The 24,983-nt window shown below is 44.1% G+C and overlaps 1 protein-coding gene across 1 annotated transcript; it reads left to right on the forward strand.

The window, feature by feature from the left end:
* Positions 1 to 320: 320 nt before the first annotated feature.
* LOC133658986 (myosin light chain kinase, smooth muscle-like) lies at positions 321 to 23,513 on the forward strand. The gene is made up of 19 exons (XM_062061561.1): positions 321 to 1,303; positions 10,219 to 10,335; positions 10,435 to 10,494; positions 11,114 to 11,161; positions 13,171 to 13,298; positions 13,373 to 13,529; positions 15,573 to 15,763; positions 15,907 to 16,018; positions 16,093 to 16,125; positions 16,240 to 16,324; positions 16,460 to 16,663; positions 16,817 to 17,034; positions 17,104 to 17,227; positions 17,305 to 17,457; positions 17,533 to 17,656; positions 17,737 to 17,827; positions 17,989 to 18,117; positions 18,186 to 18,298; positions 22,047 to 23,513. Exons 1-19 carry the CDS (start codon positions 928 to 930, stop codon positions 22,182 to 22,184), a joined length of 2,601 nt encoding a protein of 866 aa, XP_061917545.1. The 5' UTR covers positions 321 to 927; the 3' UTR covers positions 22,185 to 23,513.
* The last annotated feature ends 1,470 nt before the right edge of the window (positions 23,514 to 24,983 follow it).

Raw genomic sequence — 24,983 nt, forward strand, 5'->3', positions numbered from 1 at the left:
TACTTTGGCCTATTCCTGCCTCCTCATTTCCTGCGTGGATCTTTCTAAGAGGGCATCAACAACACGACACGCATTTCAACTTCTAAATCGTTCTTTTGGAGGGGGGGGTGGGGGGGGGGGGGGTTCCTCGTCAAAGTCGAACAAACGGTTCTTCATCCTTCACGGAGTTCCTCTTTTTTTTTCCAGCCCTCCCCCCATCGTCTTTCCACCCCCCATCCCTCCCACGGGCCGTCCTACATGCCCACGTTTCCCTAAAGCTCCTCTAATCCGACCATCGGCTCACCCAATCAGAGCCGCCACTTCCTGTTTGTCTCTCGGAGAGCTCGGGAGCCACCGTGAGTCCACCGCTGCTAGCGCCAGGGCTGGCCGTCAGGTGTGATGATGGTGACGTCACTTCCTGATCCCCGCCATGTTTGACGAGGAGGAAGGCGGCGTCCGGCGGGACGGGCGACGTGGGAACCGGCGACGGCGTCTTCTTGTGTGTTCTGGCTCAATGACCTTATTTGGCCAGACCAGTCACTTGTGATGTAACATTTGGAGTGGACATCCCCCCCCCCCCAACCCCCCTCAGCTGGAGGGGGCGTGGCCTTTCCTCTTCTTCCAGGGGCTTTAAGCCAGCTGTTTATTCTCTCGCTCCATCTGTCTGTGTGCTCGCTCGCCCAGAGAAGGGAGGCAGAGGAGGCAGAGGAGTCGGACCACGGTGGCAGGAGGCCACGCAGGAGCAGACGGAGCGCCACAAGAAGGAGGAGGAGGAGCATCAGGGCGCCGCCGGCCGCATCCCTTCGTAGAAAGCAGGGAGGTCAGCCGGGAGGAGGTGCACCAGAGGCGGGGCGGGGGGGCCGCAGCTCCACGTCCACTCGCCGCCGGGACGCCCAGCCGTCACCACCGATAGCCGGACTAAGATCGGGCAGCGAGGCCTCGCCGACGATGGATTTCAAGGCCAACCTGAAGGGGGTCAAAGATCGCAAGGCTAACGCCAACGCCACGCCACAGGTGGACTTCCGTGGCGTCCTAAACAAGAAGAAAACCGCCGACACGCCCACCCCTGAGAAGAAGACGGCGAATGCGGACAAGAACGGCGAAGGCCACAAGCCGGCGGCCAACAACTGCGTGGACGGAGGCGGGGGCGGCGGCGGCGGCGAGGCGCTCCAGTTCACCGAGACGCTGAGCGACGCCACCGTGCTGGATGGACAACGTCTTCGCCTGCAGTGTCGCGTCTCCGCCGCGGGTGACGGCGTGGCCAGCTGGACGCTGGACGGGAAACTCATCAAACCGTCCAAGTTCATCGTCCTTGCCAATGAAGGTCAGAGGTCAACACACACACACACACACACACACACACACACACGCACACACACTGTGAAGACACTTAGCGTGCACGACGCCAGGAAGCAACCATCAAACTTTGTTTGTTATGGAACAGGAAGTGGGAATGATTAAAGGTAAAGTTAAAGTACCAATGATAGCCACACACACACGAGGTGACCCATCCCCTTGTTCACCCCCTGGGAGGTGAGGGGAGCAGTGAGCAGCAGCAGTGGCCGCGCCCGGGAATCATTTTTGGTGGTTTAACCCCCAATTCCAACCCTTGATGCTGAGTGCCGAGCAGGGAGGTAACGGCTCCCATTTTTATAGTCTTTGGTATGACTCGGCCGGGGTTTGAACTCGCAACCTACCCATCTCAGGGCGGACACTCTAACCACTAGGCCACTGAGTAGGTGCACTGTGGGAAAAAAAATTCTGTAAAAAAAAACGGTCATCTACTGGCAGCTACGGCTGCCAAACGAAAACCATAAAATTAAAGTAAAACATTGTAAACCAAATAATGATCAAAAACATTATATTTACAGAAATTTTCCTGAAACGTTTTGCGGGAAAAATATCGTAATTTTACAGATTTTTACTAAATTATTAAGATCAACCACCTTTAATAAAGTGACGATGCAAACAGTTCTGCAGAAAAATACCTTTATTCTACAGAGTTTTTCCAAATTATTACGATCAAACACCTTTAATGAAGTGACAATGCTGGCAGTTCCACAGAAAAATACCATTATTTTACAGATGTTTTCTGAATTGTTAAGATCAACCACCTTTAATAAAGTGACGATGCAAACAGTTCTGCAGAAAAATACCTTTATTCTACAGCACGGGTGTCAAATTTCAAAAAATTTCCCTTGGCCCTTGAGGCGATATCAAACTAACACTAAAGCTGGCCCGCCGATTATATATTGCCGCGGTAACACCGCATTCACCGCTAATTTTTAATACTTGCCACCCCTCCCGGGAGTCTTCCATACTTCAACGCCCCTCCCGAAAATCGTCAGGTCTGCTTTCCAGCCAGTCCAGCGAGTGCTGGCCCAGTCACTTTACATGTGCGGCTTCTGTTCGCACACACAAGTAAATGCAACGCATACTTCATCAACAGCCATACAGGTTACACTGAGGGTAGCCGAATAAAAAAACTTTAACACTGTTACAAATATGCGCCACACTGTGAACCCACACCAAAGAAGAATGACAAACACATTTCGGGAGAACATCCGCAAAGTAACACTGCATAAACACAACAGAACAAATACCCAGAACCCTTTGCAGCACTAACTCTTCCCGGACGCTACAAGGTGTGTGTGGGGCGGGGGGCGGGGTTTGGTGGTAGCGGGGGTGTATTTTGTAGCGTCCAGGAAGAGTTAGTGCTGCAAAGGATTCTGGGTATTTGTTCTGTTGTGTTTATGTTGTGTTACGGTGCGGATGTTCTCCCGAAATGTGTTTGTCATTCCTGTTTGGTGTGGGTTCACAGTGTGGCGTATATTTCTAACAGTGTTAAAGTTTTTTATACTGGCACCATCAGTGTAACCTGTATGGCTGTTGATGAAGTGTGCGTACAGAAGCCGAAGTATTCTTGTGACTTGTTCAACCTTGGCCCGCGGCTTTGTTCAGTTTTAAATTTTGACCAACTCTGTATTTGAGTTTGACACCCCTGTGTTAGATTGTTAGTATGGACATAGACTTTTATATAACAAGCTACATATTTAATGAAAGATAATTACTGTAATTTTACATGAATTTGAAAGTAATTTAAGAGAACAGAAAATGCTATGTATAATTAATTTGGTATTTTTCTGTAAAAAAAAAAAAGAAATATACATAGTTTGTCATTACTGGCATACTACTTAAAATAACAGGCGGATTGTTTATTTACAGATAATGTCTTCAATTCTACAGTTTTATAAACTATTTTTAAAAAATTGAAAAATTACAGTAGAAATTTAGAGTAAATTAACCATAAAAATAGGATTTTTTTTTTACAGTGTGGGAATCCCATCATGACGATATGAATCCAACGCAACAAAATGTATCATTTCAACTACAGCACCACTTTTGTTAGCATGCTAGCAGTGTAGCATTCCGGCGTCATCAAGCCGGGGACGAAGACGAGTTAGACCGTGTCTCAAATTGAATACTTTGTTCACCAAACGCACAAGAGCGGGAAAAATGCAGTGCGCTCAAAATGGCGAGTGGGCAACCCTGGACGCTTACCACTTTCAAACGTCGCCATCTTGGCTACGTAGCATAAATCTCAAATGGCGCTCTTCTGTACTTACGCTAATTCTTTTGAGCGCATAAGTGTGGCAAAATTCACATACTTGCCAACCCTCCCGAATACTCACGAATTTCAGTGCCTCTCCCGAAAATCCAGCCGGACAAACAATATTGGGGGCGTGTCTTAAAGGCACTGCCTTTAGCGTCGTCTCTCACCTGAAAAGGAGACTATTATAAATGTCTCCGTTATCCATAGTGTCTTGTTCCTTATTGTAGCAATAAGTTGAGCCAACACACGACTTGCTGCTAACTGTACTTTTATTCACCACTCCTGGGAATAACACATCACATTTCAGGCAACGCTAAAACAGGAAGTACCTCGTTCCTTGGGCCAATCATATTCGTGTATACTTCAGGGACCGCTCGGAGATAGTATTACCTAAGAATATTACACATAGGTTTATCTATAACCCATAAAGTAGGCAGGCACGGAGCTATTTCTCAGCGCGTGTTTATTCCAGTCGGCACCTTAATACACTGACACACAACATCCGGATTCCCATCATGCATTGCTTCAAAACTATTTCAAGTTGTAATATCCAAAATTTCCAGCCAGACAAACTCAAATAGTTAAGCCAGCAGCAGGTATAGTACAGTTAGTAGAACAACTGTGTTTTCATTACTGTTTACTGTACTATATATATATAGTACAGTATATATATATATATATATATATATATATATATATATATATATATATATATATATATATATATATATACCGTAATTTCCGGACTATAAGCCGCACCCGACTATAAGCCGCACCAGCTAAATTTAGGGGAAAATACAGATTGCTCCATATATAAGCCGCACCCGACTATAAGCCGCAGGGTTTTGATGTGTAATTAGCGTAGTATATCGGGGTTCCTGCTACCACGGAGGGGATTGTCGGGACAGAGATGACTGTTTGGGAACGCAAAGCGTCCCATTCCCACCTTCTACCTTCCTAGTCACGTCCGTTGTGTCCTTGGGCAAGACACTTCACCCTTTGCCTCTGATGGCTGCTGGTTAGCGCCTTGCATGGCAGCTCCCGCCATCAGTGTGTGAATGTGTGTGTGAATGGGTAAATGTGGAAATAGTGTCAAAGCGCTTTGAGTACCTTGAAGGTAGAAAAGCGCTATACAAGTACAACCCATTTATTTATTTATCATTTATTTATTAACAATAAATCTTTCAGTCGTTCAATCAAACTTTCACATCTTTGACATGGCGAACAGCATTCGTGCAGAGTACAAATAATACAACGGTGCAAAGTAATACAAAGTGCTCGCCTGTACGTTATCAAAATAACCAGCCTACCCGTATATGAAAAGTCAGTCTTTAATCATTGTGTCATCGTCTTCCTCCTGCGTACTAAAACCACCGAAATCCTCTTCGTCGGTGTCGGAGAAGAACAGGCCGTAAATAAGCCGCACCCTTGTATAAGCCGCAGGGACCAGAACGAGGGGGAAAAGTAGCGGCTTATAGTCCGGAAATTACGGTATATATATATATATATATATATATATATATATATATATATATATATATATATATATATATATATATATATATATATATATATATATATATATATATAAGAAATACTTTAATTTCTGTGAATTCTAGCTATAAATATACTCCTCCCCTAACATAATAGTGAGAGTCTTACTATTATGTTGGATCCACCATGGACTAGACTCTAGTCCATGGTGGATCTGACATAATAGTGAGAGTCCAGTCCATGGTGGATCTAACATAATAGTGAGAGTCCAGTCCATGGTGGATCTGACATAATAGTGAGAGTCTAGTCCATGGTGGATCTAACATAATAGTGAGAGTCCAGTCCATGGTGGATCTAACATAATAGTGAGAGTCCAGTCCATGGTGGATCTGACATAATAGTGAGAGTCTAGTCCATGGTGGATCTAACATAATAGTGAGAGTCTAGTCCATGGTGGATCTAACATAATAGTGAGAGTCCAGTCCATGGTGGATCTGACATAATAGTGAGAGTCCAGTCCATGGTGGATCTAACATAATAGTGAGAGTCCAGTCCATGGTGGATCTGACATAATAGTGAGAGTCCAGTCCATGGTGGCTCTGACATAATAGTGAGAGTCCAGTCCATGGTGGATCTAACATAATAGTGAGAGTCCAGTCCATGGTGGATCTAACATAATAGTGAGAGTCCAGTCCATGGTGGATCTGACATAATAGTGAGAGTCCAGTCCATGGTGGATCTAACATAATAGTGAGAGTCCAGTCCATGGTGGATCTAACATAGTAGTGAGAGTCCAGTCCATGGTGGATCTGACATAATAGTGAGAGTCTAGTCCATGGTGGATCTAACATAATAGTGAGAGTCTAGTCCATGGTGGATCTAACATAATAGTGAGAGTCCAGTCCATGGTGGATCTAACATAATAGTGAGAGTCCAGTCCATGGTGGATCTAACATAATAGTGAGAGTCTAGTCCATGGTGGATCTAACATAATAGTGAGAGTCCAGTCCATGGTGGATCTAACATAATAGTGAGAGTCCAGTCCATGGTGGATCTAACATAATAGTGAGAGTCCAGTCCATGGTGGATCTGACATAATAGTGAGAGTCTAGTCCATGGTTGATCTAACATAATAGTGAGAGTCCAGTCCATGGTGGATCTAACATAGTAGTGAGAGTCCAGTCCATAGTGGATCTAACATAATAGTGTGAGAGTCCAGTCCATAGTGGATCTGACATAATAGTGAGAGTCTAGTCCATGGTGGATCTAACATAATAGTGAGAGTTTAGTCCATGGTGGATCTAACATAATAGTGAGAGTCTAGTCCATGGTGGATCTAACATAATAGTGAGAGTCTAGTCCATGGTGGATCTAACATAATAGTGAGAGTCCAGTCCATGGTGGATCTAACATAATAGTGAGAGTCTAGTCCATGGTGGATCTAACATAATAGTGAGAGTCCAGTCCATGGTGGATCTGACATAATAGTGAGAGTCTAGTCCATGGTGGATCTAACATAATAGTGAGAGTTTAGTCCATGGTGGATCTAACATAATAGTGAGAGTCTAGTCCATGGTGGATCTAACATAATAGTGAGAGTCCAGTCCATGGTGGATCTGACATAATAGTGAGAGTCTAGTCCATGGTGGATCTAACATAATAGTGAGAGTTTAGTCCATGGTGGATCTAACATAATAGTGAGAGTCTAGTCCATGGTGGATCTAACATAATAGTGAGAGTCCAGTCCATGGTGGATCTGACATAATAGTGAGAGTCTAGTCCATGGTGGATCTAACATAATAGTGAGAGTCCAGTCCATGGTGGATCTAACATAGTAGTGAGAGTCCAGTCCATAGTGGATCTAACATAATAGTGTGAGAGTCCAGTCCATAGTGGATCTGACATAATAGTGAGAGTCTAGTCCATGGTGGATCTAACATAATAGTGAGAGTCCAGTCCATAGTGGATCTAACATAATAGTGAGAGTCCAGTCCATGGTGGACCTAACATAGTAGTGAGAGTCCAGTCCATAGTGGATCTAACATAATAGTGAGAGTCCAGTCCATGGTGGATCTAACATAATAGTGAGAGTCCAGTCCATAGTGGATCTGACATAATAGTGAGAGTCTAGTCCATGGTGGATCTAACATAATAGTGAGAGTCTAGTCCATGGTGGATCTAACATAATAGTGAGAGTCCAGTCCATGGTGGACCTAACATAATAGTGAGAGTCCAGTCCATGGTGGATCTAACATAATAGTGAGAGTCTAGTCCATGGTGGATCCAACATAATAGTGAGAGTCCAGTCCATGGTGGATCTAACATAATAGTGAGAGTCCAGTCCATGGTGGATCTGACATAATAGTGAGAGTCTAGTCCATGGTGGATCTAACATAATAGTGAAAGTCCAGTCCATGGTGGATCTAACATAGTAGTGAGAGTCTAGTCCATAGTGGATCTAACATAATAGTGTGAGAATCCAGTCCATAGTGGATCTAACATAATAGTGAGAGTCCAGTCCATAGTGGATCTAACATAATAGTGTGAGTCCAGTCCATGGTGTATCTAACATAATAGTGAGAGTTTAGTCCATAGTGGCTCTAACATAATAGTGAGAGTCTAGTCCATGGTAGATCTAACATAATAGTGGGACTCCAGTCCATGGTGGATCTAACATAATAGTGAGTGTTTAGTCCATGGTGGATCTAACATAATAGTGAGAGTCTAGTCCATGGTGGATCTAACATAATAGTGAGAGTCCAGTCCATGGTGGATCTAACATAATAGTGAGAGTCTAGTCCATGGTGGATCTAACATTATAGTGAGAGTCTAGTCCATGGTGGATCTAACATAATAGTGAGAGTCCAGTCCATAGTGGATCTAACATAATAGTGAGAGTCCAGTCCATGGTGGATCTAACATAATAGTGAGAGTCCAGTCCATGGTGTATCTAACATAATAGTGAGAGTTTAGTCCATAGTGGATCTAACATAATAGTGAGAGTCTAGTCCATGGTGGATCTAACATTATAGTGAGAGTCTAGTCCATGGTGGATCTAACATAATAGTGAGAGTCCAGTCCATAGTGGATCTAACATAATAGTGAGAGTCCAGTCCATGGTGGATCGAACATAATAGTGAGAGTCCAGTCCATGGTGGATCTAACATAATAGTGAGAGTCCAGTCCATGGTGTATCTAACATAATAGTGAGAGTTTAGTCCATGGTGGATGTAACATAATAGTGAGAGTCCAGTCCATGGTGGATCTAACATAATAGTGAGAGACTAGTCCATGGTGGATCTAACATAATAGTGAGAGTCTAGTCCATGGTGGATCTAACATAATAGTGAGAGTCCAGTCCATAGTGGATCTAACATAATAGTGAGAGTCCAGTCCATAGTGGATCTAACATAATAGTGTGAGAGTCCAGTCCATAGTGGATCTGACATAATAGTGAGAGTCTAGTCCATGGTGGATCTAACATAATAGTGAGAGTCCAGTCCATAGTGGATCTAACATAATAGTGAGAGTCCAGTCCATAGTGGATCTGACATAATAGTGAGAGTCTAGTCCATGTTGGATCTAACATAATAGTGAGAGTCTAGTCCATGGTGGATCTAACATAATAGTGAGAGTCCAGTCCATGGTGGATCTGACATTATAGTGAGAGTCTAGTCCATAGTGGATCTAACATAATAGTGAGAGTCCAGTCCATAGTGGATCTAACATAATAGTGAGAGTCCAGTCCGTGGTGGATCCAACATAATAGTGAGAGTCCAGTCCATGGTGGATCTAACATAATAGTGGGAGTCCAGTCCATGGTGGATCTAACATAATAGTGAGAGTCCAGTCCATAGTGGATCTAACATAATAGTGAGAGTCCAGTCCATGGTGGATCTAACATAATAGTGAGAGTCCAGTCCATGGTGGATCTGACATAATAGTGAGAGTCCAGTCCATGGTGGATCTGACATAATAGTGAGAGTCCAGTCCATAGCGGATCTAACATAATAGTGAGAGTCCAGTCCATGGTGGATCTGACATAATAGTGAGAGTCCAGTCCATGGTGGATCTGACATAATAGTGAGAGTCCAGTCCATAGCGGATCTAACATAATAGTGAGAGTCTAGTCCATGGTGGATCCAACATAATAGTGAGAGTCCAGTCCATGGTGGATCTGACATAATAGTGAGAGTCTAGTCCATGGTGGATCTAACATAATAGTGAGAGTCTAGTCCATGGTGGATCTAACATAATAGTGAGAGTCCAGTCCATGGTGGATCTGACATAATAGTGAGAGTCCAGTCCATGGTGGATCTGACATAATAGTGAGAGTCCAGTCCATGGTGGATCTAACATAATAGTGAGAGTCCAGTCCATGGCGGATCTAACATAATAGTGAGAGTCCAGTCCATGGTGGATCTGACATAATAGTGAGAGTCCAGTCCATGGTGGATCTAACATAATAGTGAGAGTCCAGTCCATGGCGGATCTAACATAATAGTGAGAGTCCAGTCCATGGTGGATCTGACATAATAGTGAGAGTCCAGTCCATAGTGGATCCAACATAATAGTGAGAGTCTAGTCCATGGTGGATCTGACATAATAGTGAGAGTCCAGTCCATGGTGGATCTAACATAATAGTGAGAGTCTAGTCCATGGTGGATCTAACATAATAGTGAGAGTCCAGTCCATGGTGGATCTAACATAATAGTGAGAGTCTAGTCCATGGTGGATCTAACATAATAGTGAGAGTCCAGTCCATGGTGGATCTAACATAATAGTGAGAGTCCAGTCCATGGTGGATCTAACATAATAGTGAGAGTCTAGTCCATGGTGGATCTGACATAATAGTGAGAGTCTAGTCCATGGTGGATCTGACATAATAGTGAGAGTCCAGTCCATGGCGGATTTGACATAATAGTGAGAGTCTAGTCCACAGTAAATTTCACCACACCCAGTGTGTGTGTGACGATCGTTGGGACTTTAACTTCAAACTGTCAGAACTGACGCACTTGGGACCGAAGTGCACTTATTGACGTGTACTCATGGACTGAATGACGTCACGCAGGAATGAATGAACGCCAAAATAGGTCAACAAGTTGATTTTCTTTCTTCGTGTGTGTTCCCAGGTGGCCTCTGCTCGCTGACCATCGACAAAGCTCTCCCAGAAGATGAAGGCCAGTACAAATGCAAGGTGCAGAACTCCGCGGGCCACGCCGAGTGCTCTTGCATGGTCCTGGTGGACGGTGAGAACGTCTTCCTTTAACTATCACACGTGCGGCGACCCGGGGTCTCGGGTGTGCCTGCGCGTGTCGTCCTATAGAAACCAGGTTTGTCTTTTGCAGACCCTCCAGAAAACTCTCCGGCTGACAAGAATTCCAAGAAGAAGACTCCAACCTCAGAGAGTGAGTTTCCAAAATATGCAGCAGCAGCAGCCTCGCTCCTTTTGTCCCAATAAGGAGCTGCAGGCAGGGATCACTGCTTCCCACTGCACACACACACACACACACACACACACACACACACACACACACACACACACACACACACACACACACACACACACACACACACACACACACACACACACACACACTGGCAAGGCTGATGTTGCTATTTTAAATCGTCTCTGTGTACATTTGTTAGCGTGAGCACATTCATCAGTGTCACATGGTACATTGTAACCGTCACCCCCTACAGGTCTGAACAGCACACGCTCATGTCTTTACCATGCACCTGTGTGTGTGTGTGTGTGTGTGTGTACATATTTAAGTGCACGTGTGCGATTGTTCCAAGCTGATAGCATGGTGCTAGCTGTTAAAAAGACATTTAGCACCACCGCTAACGTTAGCATCCCTATTGACTGTTGACGTCCTACTTGGTAGAGCTAGACTAGGAGAGGTCCATCATGGAGGTGAGTGGAAAAATGGATTCGGTGATGCGAGAACAGGAAAGGATGCCCAAATATGGTCACGCGCAAGCCGGGCGACCAGTAGCTCACACACTCATGTTTTTGGTCTTCAGGTGAAGCTCGCATAAAGAAACCCACAGCCAAGACGCCTCCCAAGCAAGGTAACACACACCAACACACACACTGCAAAAACTGAAATTTAAGTAAAATTCAATATCTCAAATAAGGGTGATATTTGCTTATTTTCTGTCTGATAAGATAATTCTTCTCACTAAGCAGATTTTATGTTAGAGTGTTTTACTTGTTTTAAGTGTTTTGGTCCTAAATCAGTGGTTCTTAACCTTGTTGGAGGTACCGAACCCCCCCCCCCCCCCCCCCCCCAGTTTCATATGCGCATTCACTGAACCCTTCTTTAGTGAAAAATACTAATTTTTTTTTTTCAAATTCAAGACAAAGTTATATGTTTTTGGTAACACTTTAGTATGGGGAACATATTCTAAGTAACAAAGACTTAATTTGGAGTTTTTTGGACACTCGGGGAACATATTCTAAGTAACAAAGACTTAATTTAGAGTTTTTTGGACACTCGGGGAACATATTCTAAGTAACAAAGACTTAATTTAGAGTTTTTTGGACACTAGGGGAACATATTCTAAGTAACAAAGACTTAATTTGGAGTTTTTTGGACACTCGGGGAACATATTCTAAGTAACAAAGACTTAATTTGGAGTTTTCTGGACACTAGGGGAACATATTCTAAGTAACAAAGACTTAATTTAGAGTTATTTGGTTAGGGTTAGGGTTAGAGGGTTAGGGCCAGGGTTATAATAAGGCCATGCCGAATAAGGCATTGATAAGTACTTAATAATGACTAGTTAAGAGCCAATATGTTACTAATTTGCATGTTAATAAGCAACTAATTAATGGTGAATATGTTCCCCATACTAAAGTGTTACCATGTTTTATTACTGGTGCACAAAATGAAGCGTGCATGAACATCACCTTGTTCAAACAACAAAACCAACACAGTGCATAAACTCACAACAAATTACACACCTGCAAATCAGTCTGACTTCTGCTGTTGCCGTATCCGTAATACGCCGATAGGGAGAAGTTTTTATTTACACGATGAGTCGGGTGTGTCTTGACCTCCACCGAACCCCTGAGCCCGACTCACAGAACCCGTAGGGTTCCATCGAACCCAGGTTAAGAACCACTGTCCTAAATGATCTCAGTAAGATATTACAGCTTGTTGCTGAGATTTGATGAGCTATATTGAGTAAAACATGCTTGGAACTAGAATATCAACTGTTGCAAAGCTGTGTCATCAACACTCACAAGTATAAAAACACTTTTTTAAAGTAATAATTTAGTATTTCAAGCATGAAAAAAAAAATCATGATGCCGAGCTCGTAAAAAACCTACTCAGTGGCCTAGTGGTTAGAGTGTCTGCCCTGAGATCGGTAGGTTGTGAGTTCAAAACCCCGGCCGAGTCATACCAAAGACTATAAAAATGGGACCCGTTACCTCCCTGCTTGGCACTCAGCATCAAGGGTTGGAATTGGGGTTTAAATCACCAAAAATGATTCCCGGGCGCGGCACCACTGCTGCCCACTGCTCCCCTCACCTCCCAGGGGGTGAACAAGAGGATGGGTCAAATGCAGAGGACAAATTTCACCACACCTGGTGTGTATGTGACTATCATTGGTACTTTAATTAATTTTAATATCATTATGTCAAGATAATGGCTCTAGCATTTACTTAATTTAAGAATATTTTTCAACATATTGAGAAAAAAGGTCTCATATTTGTTTTTTCTACCAAGAAAAGTGCACTTGTTATTAGTGAGAAAATACTTATTTTAAGGTATTTTTGGGTTCATTGAGGTTAGCTAATTTGACTAGTTTTGGAAAGTCTTGACAAGCCAAATGTTCTTGTTCTATTGGCAGATAATTTTGCTTGGTTCAAATAAAATAACCCTCATTTATTTGTTATGTTATGTTATGTTATTTTCATTTATTATGCGCCCCCCAACCAACTGTTACATCAGCCCGTATTTTTTTTTCTTCTTGTTTTTGAACACTGAGTTTTTGCAGTGCACGCACACACACACACACAGAGGTAGTGACGCGTTGTGTGTGTGTGTGTGTGTGTGTGTGTGTGTGTACAGCGCTGCCTCCGCACATCCTTCAATTCCCAGAGGACATGAAGATCCTGGCAGGAGAGAAGGTGGAGATCCCCTGCAAGTTTTCTGGCGCGCCGCCCATCAACTGCACCTGGCTGAAGTTCAGGAAGCCTGTGAGTGCCATCCCAGACCGACGTTACCACGTTGCAACGCATGTAAACGTGCGCGCCCGCACACCTGTGTTCAGATCCAGGAGGGCACGCCGGAAATCACCATCACCAGCACAGAGAGCAGCAGTCACTTGACCATCTCTAGTGGCCAACAGGAGCACTGCGGCTGCTACACCATCGAGCTGAGGAACCAGTATGGCCTCCGACAGGCGGCACTCAACCTCACCATCGTGGGTAAGCGTCACTGCGCCCTCCTCTTCCATGCACCCTGACTCATTTCAGCAGGTATACTGGGCCCCGAATGGTATGCGTGCACCTTCAATAGTCGCCATCTTAGCATACAGTCTTGTAATGAAGGCAAGACATGACGTAAGTGTCGATATTAGCTATACTAGCCTACTATCAAAATGACTACCGCATTTTTCGGAGTATAAGTCGCACCGGAGTATAAGTCGCACCGGCCGAAAATGCATAATAAAGAAGAAAAAAACATATATAAGTTGCACTGGAGTATAAGTCGCAATTTTGGGGGAAATGTATTTGATAAAACACCAAGAATGGACATTTGAAAGGCAATTTAAAATAAATAAAGAATAGTGAACAACAGGCTGAATAAGTGTACGTTATATGAGGCATAAATAACCAACTGAAAACGTGCCTGGTATGTTAACGCAACATATTATGGTAAGAGTCATTCAAATAACTATAACATATAGAACATGCTATACGTTTACCAAACAATCTGTCACTCCTAATCGCTAAATCCCATGAAATCTTATACGTCTAGTCTCTTACGTGAATGAGCTAAATAATATTATTTGATATTTTACGCTAGTGTGTTAATAATTTCACACATAAGTCGCTCCTGAGTATAAGTCGGCCAAACTATGAAAAAAACTACGACTTTTAGTCTGAAAAATACGGTATCTGACGCAAATCTTCATTGATAGAGATGTTGAAATTTTAATATTGATTCTACACATTTTTACAACATTGGAAAACATTAGTAAAATGGAGGCTTCTCAGAGGGTGAGATAACTCCTGCAAATGACTGTCTTAGAATGGCCAGAGGTACAGATGTGTGTGTCCAAGTTAAAGGGAACGACAGGCTGTCTTCTTCTAATGGATTTATTACAACCTTAGCAAGTTGGGTAACGTTTGCTGTGGTCTGCAACAACATTGCGCACACGCAACTATCAGAAATGCAGCCGATATTACATACAGGTAATGTGTCATAAGATATGCAAATTTAAATTAAATACACAGAAGACATAAGGAAATTAAATGAGCTCAAATATACCTACAAACGAGGCATAATGATGCAATATGTACATACAGCTAGCCCAAATAGCATGTTAGCATCGATTAGCTTGCAGTCATGCAGTGACCAAATATGCCTGATTAGCACTCCAACAAGTCAATAACAACAGCAGAGCTCACCTTTGTGCATTCAAGTACAGCATAAAAGGTTTGGTGGACAAAATGAGACAAAGAAGGTGTGGCATAAATTATACATGTAAAGAAAACTGTTGCATCACAGTCCACGCAACTACAGTGAGTTCAAGAACCGCCGAAATTAGTAGGACGAAACAGTGCTCGCCAAAAACTCTCATCAGTGAAGCATAAACACAAACATATTAGGAAGGTTTGTGTCATGTGTGTGCTCCTACAGAAACCAGATTAAAACAAATTATCCTTTTCTCTACGCAATCTTTTTCCATTTTCATACATTTCTGAAAATAGGGCGCAGAAAAAGAAGGCTGCACTAGAGAGCCGCGGGTTACCGACCCCCGTTTTAACGCCTTGGCATCGAAGCTTTCAAAATATTTGCCCAAATAAAAATGCCTGAAGGAAAGTCGGTGCTGTCTCGCTTCACTTCCTTAGGTCATCATGCCCAAGTCCTCCATGTTGGTTGACACGCAGCATGTCGGAGAGGTTCACGTTGTTTTGGGAACACAAACGCAGCGTTTGCAGCGGTGCGCTGACTGTTTGATACCTTTTATGGCAGCGGAGCGAGCGCTCCACCGGTCACATGTTTCCTGTCAGCTCATCCTTCACGTGACCTCGACTGACCTCTGCCATGCCGTATAATCCTGACCAGATTTGCGTCCTGGAAACGTTCATCGAAGTCAAAAAAAAAAGAGAGAGAAGATTTTAGTCATTTAAGAAAGGACAATTGGAAAAATAAACCTCTTGTATGCCCAAACGTCAAGAAACTACAACAAATGGTCACCAGAATCTCCAATAATCCTGTTGACATCCGTCATCTCTCCTCAGATAAACCCGACCCCCCAGCAAAGGTTCCGGCGACGTCAGATGTCAAGCGGGCTAGTCTGACGCTGTCCTGGTACGGTCCAACTTATGACGGCGGCAGCGCCGTGCAGTCGTACCACCTGGAGATATGGGACTCTGTGGACCAAAAGTGGACACAGCTGGTGTCCTGCAACAGCACATCCTACAACATCCAAGTGTGTCCATGTCCACGACTACGTCCATAATTATACTGTATCTATGTCAATGTCCATATCTTCACCCATATAAATTCCCTTTCCTGAGTGTGAGCTCCAGCCTTGCAACACCACCGTCTCATCAACTTCCCGTTCACTTCTAGAATCTTCTTCCGGAACGCCAGTATAAGTTCAGGGTCCGAGCAGAGAACATCTACGGGATTAGCGAGCCGGGCGCTGAGTCAGAGGCTATAACAGTGGGCTTAGTGGACGATGGTAAGTACTCACGCAGATAAATGTGGACTGATGCCATCTAAGTGGACTAACATGTCCTTTACCTGTCCTGACAGAGAACCAGGATGAGGTGGAGGAAGAGGATGACGGTACAATACTCACATTTCCTGTTCTACTGTTGATGACCTGGGGGTACAAATAGGGTTGTTGTTCACAGTCAATGACGCCACCTTTGACCCTGTCTTCCTATGTGTCACACTCAGAGAAAGAGCCAGACTACAGACAGGTGGCGGTCCGAGCAGACATGAAGGTGAAAGAGCTGTACGACGTGGAGGAGAGGCTGGGAACGTAAGACCCCGCCTGTTCACAGGCGACCTAGAATGCACCATTTCTGCTGCTTCTGGACAAGCAATTGACTCCATTAGCCACTGCCCTGTACGTACAGAAGTCCCTGGTGAGTGAATGTGTTGTGTTGGTATGCAGGGGGAAGTTCGGACAAGTCTTCAAGCTCGTGGAGAAGGCCACCAAGAAGGTATGGGCAGGGAAGTTCATCAAGGCGTACTCAGTCAAGGACAAAGACAACGTCCGGCACGAGATAGGCATCATGAATAGCCTCCATCATCCCAAGCTTGTCCAGTGCGTGGACGCCTTCGAGGGCAAGTCTGACATCGTCATGGTGCTGGAGATGTAGGTGATACAGCAGTCCACTCTGCTGATCGGCTGACGGCAGACATCAACACACAAACAAACATTTTTCTTTCTAACAGCTTCTCTCCCTCTTACACGCTTTTTTTTGTAATTTTCCCGCCTAACAAAATACTTCTGGAACGTGGTTTGTAGGATCTCCGGTGGCGAGCTGTTTGAGCGCATCATCGACGAAGACTTTGAGTTATCGGAGCGCGAGGTGATCAAGTACATGCTGCAGATCGTGGACGGGGTGGGCTTCATCCACAAGCAGGGCATCGTGCACCTTGACCTCAAACCGGAAAACATCATGTGTGTCAACAAGATGGGCAGCAAGATCAAACTCATTGACTTCGGCCTCGCCAGGCGGCTAGGTGGCGACACGCGTGGCAGCATTGGCAGTTATATAAAAATATCGCCTTTGACCTTGTGATCTCCTGCAGAAAATGCTGGAACTCTCAAAGTTCTGTTTGGGACACCAGAGTTTGTGGCTCCTGAAGTGATCAACTATGAAGCTATCAATTACCCAACTGACATGTGGAGTATTGGAGTAATCTGTTACATACTGTGAGTACCGCAGTCATTCAGTGTTAGAAAAAGCTGTTATCTCTTTGTGAAACTTTTCCCTGCATACATCCCAACAGGCTGAGCGGTCTCTCGCCCTTCATGGGCGACGACGACAACGAGACTTTGGCCAACGTGACTTCGGCCACGTGGGACTTTGAGGATGAGGCCTTCGATGAGATCTCGGACACCGCCAAAGACTTCATCACCCAGCTGCTGAAGAAGGACATGAAGTAAGGAGGTCTTCTTGTTTGAGGGGGGGATAGCGAGAGAGAGCAACAAAACAAAGGAGCTGTGTGGCGTTGCAGGAAGCGCCTGACCTGTCCTCAGTGTTTTGAACACGCTTGGCTCAAGCAAGACACCAACACCATGAAGGCCAAGAAGCTGTCCAAGGAGAGAATGAAGAAGTACATCCTTAGGAGGAAATGGCAGGTAAGCCGCAGGACATCTACCATCTGCAACACCATCTTCATGCTTGACACAGGAAGTGAATGCTTGTGGTTCCCTGGCAGAAAACGGGTCATGCGGTGCGAGCCATCGGCAGGCTGTCGTCTATGGCCATGATGGCCGGGGTCAGCGCCAAGAGGGGCTCGCCCACTGAAGGTAGACCAGAACTTCCCAGAATGTTGTTGAGGTTGGGTAGTGTGTGAACATAATGTCATTGTGAAGTCGGAGATGGGAAGTTGCAAGTAAACGAGAATGGGGGTTGGGTAACTTAGCTGCTACAGCGATGAGCCAACGTGGTTCTTGACTTGCGTGTGTAGAAGATAACCAGTTCCTGGAGTGCTTGGAGCTGGAGCAGAAAGTGGAGTGCAAGCCTACCTTCAGCGCGGTCATCAAGGACGTGGAGGTGGTTGAAGGCAGCGCCGCCCGCTTTGACTGCAAGATCGATGGTACCCACCCATCCCGCCTTTCTGAAGTCCCGTCCGTTCACGACGCTTAGCGCTCTTTACAATCGCAGGTTACCCCGATCCCGAGGTGGTGTGGTACAAAGACGAGCAGCCTATCAAGGAGACTCGACACTTCCAGATCGACTACGACGAGGACGGAAAATGCAGTCTGGTCATTTCTGAGGTCAGAGCTCAATGCTGGCAATTGCCATGGACACAAGTCACATTCCTGCTAGGAGGGGTAGGAATATTTAGACTCCTCACAAATCATTACGACTGTCAATCGATCATTAATGACGTCTTAGCTGGTTACTCTGCTAAAAGTTAGACTTGTGTTATTGTGTGAGTGCCCAAGCAATCACACATTTAGTATTCTACACCCGAAAAAGCATCTATTCAGTATTATTATTCTGCCGCAAAAGTTTGCCGGAGGCCACAGCCCACAGTTTTCATCCAATCATAACCGTTCAAGTCTCAAAACGTAAAACGGGAATCGTGAGCCGGTACAAATACCCGGTTTTCCCAAAATTCCAGGACTTCCGAAATATCCCTTCTCAGTTCAAACTGTTACTACGTCAACATTTTTCAACCGATTTGTAAAATTCCAACACCAATTCATATCATTGAGGACAATTGTGCTTGTATCAATATTTTCAAAAATTCCCGGTTTCCCCTTAATTATTCGATTTCCAGGACATTTCCATTCAAATAAATGGACATATTCCAAAGTCCGACAATGCTCAAAATCTTGCGCCATTTTTTACCCGATTCAGACCTTGCAACCATCCACACACACTGCTTTTCCGAGACATCAAAGGCAAAATATATTTTCCATTTTCCAAAACTCCCCGTTTTCCCGGAATTTCTCCCCATTGACAATGTATGGGCAATATACAAACTTCAGCATATCCCACATTTCTCATCCCATTTGAACCGTTCCAACATCCACACACTCCACTCACCCAGGACATTCAAGCCAGCATGTTTCCTTATTGCGAAGATTCCCTAATTTCCTGGAATTCCCAGGAATTCCATTGAAAATGAATGGGAAATATACAAACCTCTCAATATCCCACATTTCTCAACCCATTTGAACCATTCCACCATCCACACACTCCACTCACCCAGGACATTCAAGCCAGCATGTTTCCCTGTTGCGAAGATTCTCTAATTTCCTGGAATTACCAGGAATTCCATTGAAAATGGATGGGAAATATACAAACCTCTCAATATCCCACATTTCTCAACCCATTTGAACCATTCCAAAATCCACACACTCCACTCACCCAGGACATTCAAGCCAGCATGTTTCCTTATTGCGAAGATTCCCTAATTTCCTGGAATTCCATTGAAAATGAATGGGAAATATACAAACCTCTCAATATCCCACATTTCTCAACCATTTGAACCGTTCCACCATCCACACACTCCACTCACCCAGGACATTTAAGCCAGCATGTTTCCCTGTTGCGAAGATTCCCTAATTTCCTGGAATTACCAGGAATTCCATTGAAAATGAATGGGAAATATACAAACCTCTCAATATCCCACATTTCTCAACCCATTTGAACCGTTCCAACATCCACACACTCCACTCACCCTGGACATTCAAGCAAGCATAATTCCCTGTTCCGAGGATTCCCTAATTTCCTGGAATTACCAGGAATTCCATTGAAAATGAATGGGAAATATACAAACCTCTCAATATCCCACATTTCTCAACCCATTTGAACCGTTCCAACATCCACACACTCCACTCACCCTGGGCATTCAAGCAAGCATGTTTCCCTGTGCCGAGGATTCCCTAATTTCCTGGAATTACCAGGAATTCCATTGAAAAGGGATGGGAAATATACAAACCTCTCAATATACCGCATTTCTCAAACCATTCGAACCATTCCAACATCCACACACTCCACTCACCCTGGACATTCAAGCATTTTAGTTCCACTCACGCGCATCGGCGGTTTGCACACACAGGGCAATGCAATTTCTAGTCCTGTTATTGTTTCACTGCCTCACTTTCAAGCTAATTTTAGCGGTTAGCGGTCCTCTCCTGTTGTGTTTTTCTCTGTGTGTGACAACGCTAGTTCCACATTTTAGAACAGTGGTTCTTAACCTGGGTTCGATCGAACCCTAGGGGTCGGCCTCAGGGGTTCGGCGGAGCCTCTGCCGCTGAGGTCAAGACACACCCAACTCATCGTGTAAATAAAAACTTCTCCCTATCGGCGTATTATGGATACCCTCCAAACAATTTTCCCTCTAATTTTCCATCTGATTTGCAGGTGTGTAATTTGTTGTGAGTTCATGCACTGTGTTTGTGTTGTTCTTTGAACAAGGTGATGTTCATGCACGGTTCATTTTGTGCACCAGTAAAAAAACATAACTTTGTCCTTAATTTAAAAAAAAATTTATTTGTATTTTTCACTAAAGAAGGGTCCGGTCAAGGCGCATATGAAACTGGTGGGGTTCGGTACCTCCAACAAGGTTAAGAACCACTGTTTTAGAATCTGCCATCCTTTATTTAACACACTTAAAGGCCTACTGAAAGCCACTACTACCGACCACGCAGTCAGATAGTTTATACATCAATGATGAAATCTTAACATTGCAACACATGGCAATACGGCCGGGTTAACTTATAAAGTGCAATTTTAAATTTCCTGCCACACTTCCGGTTGAAAACGTCTAGATATGATGACGTATGCGCGTGACGTCAATGGTTGATACGGAAGTATTCGGACCCATTGAATCCAATACAAAAAAGCTCTGTTTTCATCCCAAAATTCCACAGTATTCTGGACATCTGTGTTGGTGAATATTTTGCAATTTGTTTAATGAACAATGGAGACTGCAAAGAAGAAAGCTGTAGGTGCGATCGGTGTATTAGCGGCGGACTACAGCAACACAACCAGGAGGACTTTGAGGTGGATAGCAGACGCGCTACCGTGAGTACAGCGTTGGCTTCCAAACATTTGATCGCTTGCCCGTACGTGCGTATCGCTATGTGCATGTCACATACGTAACTTTGGGGAAATATATGTTTCTTGCCGACTGATGGCGGCAGGGGTGTCGTCGAAAGCTACAACGCCCGCCGCCGCCGCCGTCCCGTAACTAAGTTAGCTTCAATGGCGTCGTTAGCAACAGCATTGTTAAGCAGTATTGTTGATTTTCTGTCTATCCTTCCCGTCAGGGGTTTATTTATTTTGTTTCTATCTGCATTTGAGCCCGATGATATCACGTTAGCTCAGTAGCTAAAGAGCTTCGCTGATGTTTTGTCGTGGAGATAAAAGTCACTGTGAATGTCCATTTCGCGTTCTCGACTCTCATTTTCAAGAGGATAAAGTACCCGAGGTGGTTTAAAATACAAATCCGTGATCCACAGTAAAAAAAAGGAGAAAGTGTGGAATCCAATGAACCCTTGTACCTAAGTTACGGTCAGAGCGAAAAAAGATACGTCCTGCACTGCCTCTCTAGTCCTTCACTCTCACTTTCCTCATCCACGAATCTTTCATCCTCGCTCACATTAATGGGGTAATCGGTCCGAATCTCTCTCGCTGCATTGTAAACAATAGGAAAATGTTAGGAGTCCTTTCTCCTGTGACGTCACGCTACTTCCGGTACAGGCAAGGCTTTTTTTTATCAGCGACCAAAAGTTGCGAACTTTATCGTCGTTGTTCTCTACTAAATCCTTTCAGCAAAAATATGGCAATATCGCGAAATTATCAAGTATGACACATAGAATGGACCTGCTATCCCCGTTTAAATTTTAAAAAATCATTTCAGTAGGCCTTTAAGTAATCGATATTTAGATGTTAATTGATTCAGAATCATCCACGTCCCAATCGTGATGCATCGAACAAGCGATCATTCCCCCCAACCCTATACCTGCTCGTGTCGCCATCTTGAATCTTGTTCACTGCGTTCCACAGGTGTCGGGCGACGACGACGCCAAATACACGGTGAAGGCGGTCAACAGTCTGGGGGAGGCCACATGCACCGCCGAACTGCTGGTGGAGGTGATGGCCGGGGAGGAAGAGGAGGAGGAAGAGGAGGAGGAAGAAGAGTGAAGCCACTTCCTTGCTGTGTCTCAACCGGCACACTTCCGTACTTACACTTTTGAGTGCACGAGTGCGATCACAATGAGAAGTAAGTGGTGAGTGTGCGGTATTGGACACTAACTGTACCAGTCGCCATCTTGGCTCCATATGGGGAAGGGAAGGGGCTTCTAAACTAAAAGCCCTCATTTGAAGCAAGGGGATTGGGACAGAACTACGCTGTCAAAATTGGCCTGACTCAGTTGACTGACGGAAGTATTCCATTTGAGACACAGCCTTGGACTCTGGCAGGAAGCAAGGAACCCCCCCCCCCCCCACCCCCGGGCAGGAAGCTGTGCACTTCTACTTCCTTTGTGAGTCCAGGGAAAGGATGAAGGCGCCTGATATTCACAGAGCTGGCTCACATGATGCACAGCCAAGGTGGTGGAAAGTTAGACACCAAATCACAAGTTTGTCTTTTAACTTAATGATCTAAAAACAAACAAAAAAAAATGAGCTAACGGCCCAACCTGCAGGTTGACCCAGTTCTGTCAATACAGCCGGAGTGACAACTGTGATAATCATTATTTATAAGTACACCACACACAAACGTCTTTCTCATGTAGTTTGTTCTTGCGGAATGTGTGTGAGCCTTAAAGTGACGCTGTCGCCATGGTTTCCTTTTGGCTGCCTTCCAAACATGTTTGCTGTGTTCCCACTGGGTGACACTGTGCTTTCACCACATGGCCTCCTTCACACACTGATGACGACGAGCAACGGGGATCAAACAAGTGGCCTTGCAATCACGAGACAGCCCTGAGCCAAAACTTTGTGTTGAAGCGCACACACATGATTTTTTTTTTTTTTTACGGCTTTGTAAATGACGTCAGCACTTTCTTTCAATACAATATTCACAGAATGGATTCAACTAAACCAGGGGTGTCCAAAGTCCTTTTATTGGCATGTGGTACTTTGTAAAACAGCAAAACTGAAATTATACATTCAAAAATAATAGTCCTATAACACAAAGTGTATCTAAATAGGATTAATTTTTAAGATAACAGGACTTTATTTGTCAATCTGGCCCCTACATTGTCGGGTTTTTCAGTAAAAAAAAGTCCGCACCCCCCTGAACTAAACATTTCACAGATATATGTGTGTTGTATATGTACATTTATTTCACGCACACACCGACCTTGGAGATTTGCCGCACGTCACAACTGGCAGGCATTTGGTTTTTTTCAACTAGTTGTGTACGAAGAAGGTTCCTGTCTCGTTTGTACAATTCTATATGACTTTGACATGTATGACAACACTGCCAGTGTACTTTCTGACTAACACTTAAGTAATAAAATAATCACAAACCAATGACTGTGGTGCGCATCTCTTCATTACACCTCACACTATTCTATTCTATCTTTATTTTCCTTTATTTAACCAGGTAAAAACTCATTGACATTCAAATCTCTTTGACACGAGAGACCTGGCCAAGAGGGCAGCAAAAAACAGCTTTCATCAATACATAGAACAACAAAAACAAACCGTAGAAGTCACACACTAAAGTTAAAAGCACAAATTACTTACAACATAAACATAAAAACACGCAATAGGTTAAAAAAATATATATATATATTCAATAAAAACAAATGAAAAATAAGTACAGTGCCCAATAGAAACAGCTTTTCAAACTTTAGAATGGCCTGAAATTCCCCCAAAGTGATGAGTTCAGGTAGCCTCAGATCCGTTTGTAATTTATCCCATGACCATAGCAGCAAATCTGAAGACTTTTTTTTACTAAGACTTGTGTTGGCTCCAGGAACCAACCAAGGATGACCTTAAACTGTAGCGACTGGAGTCTCTACACCAGTGGTTCTTAACCTGGGTTCGATCAAACCCTAGGGGTTCGGTGAGTCGGCCTCAAGGGTTCGGCGGAGGTCAAAACACACCCGACTCATCGTGTAAATAAAAACTTCTCCCTATCGGCGTATTACGGATACGGCAAAAGCAGAAGTCACACTGATTTGCGGGTGTGTAATTTGTTGTGAGTTTATGCACTGTGTTGGTTTTGTTGTTTGAACAAGGTGATGTTAATGCACGGTTCATTTTGTACACCAGTAAAAAAAACATGGTAGCACTTTAGTATGGGGAACATATTCACCATTAATTAGTTGCTTATTAAAGGCCTACTGAAACCCACTACTACCAACCACGCAGTCTGATAGTTTATATATCAATGATGAAATCTTATCATTGCAACACATGCCAATACGGCCGGGTTAACTTATAAAGTGCAATTTTAAAATTCCCGCCACACTTCCGGTTGAAAAACTCCTTTGGATATGATTTATGCGTGTGACGTCAGAAAATCTACGGAAGTGGTTGGACCCCATCGGACCCGATAGAAAAACCTCTTGTTTTCTTCGACAAAATTCCACAGTATTCTGGACATCTGTGTTGGTGAATCTTTTGCAATTTGTTTAATGAATGATGGAGGCTGCAAAGAAGAACGTTGTAGGTGGGATCGATCGGTGTCTTAGCGGCTAAGTACAATACTTACAGCAACACAACAAGGACTACTTACTTAGAAGACGCCTAGCCGATGCTTGCCGCCAAACCCAAGGATGAAGTCCTTCGTCGCGCCGTCGATCGCTGGAATGCAGGTGAGCACGGCTGTTGATGGGAAGATGAGGGCTGGCTGGTGTAGGTGGAGCGCTAATGTTTTATCATAGTTCTGTGAGGTCCGGTTGCTAAGTTGCTAAATTAGCCTCAGCGTCGTTAGTAACATCATTGTTAAGCCTTACCAGGCTGAGAATTTTTAACCGTGTAGTTACA

This window comes from Entelurus aequoreus, linkage group LG10 (assembly GCF_033978785.1).
Source record: "Entelurus aequoreus isolate RoL-2023_Sb linkage group LG10, RoL_Eaeq_v1.1, whole genome shotgun sequence".
In the NCBI taxonomy this organism is placed as follows: domain Eukaryota; kingdom Metazoa; phylum Chordata; class Actinopteri; order Syngnathiformes; family Syngnathidae; genus Entelurus; species Entelurus aequoreus.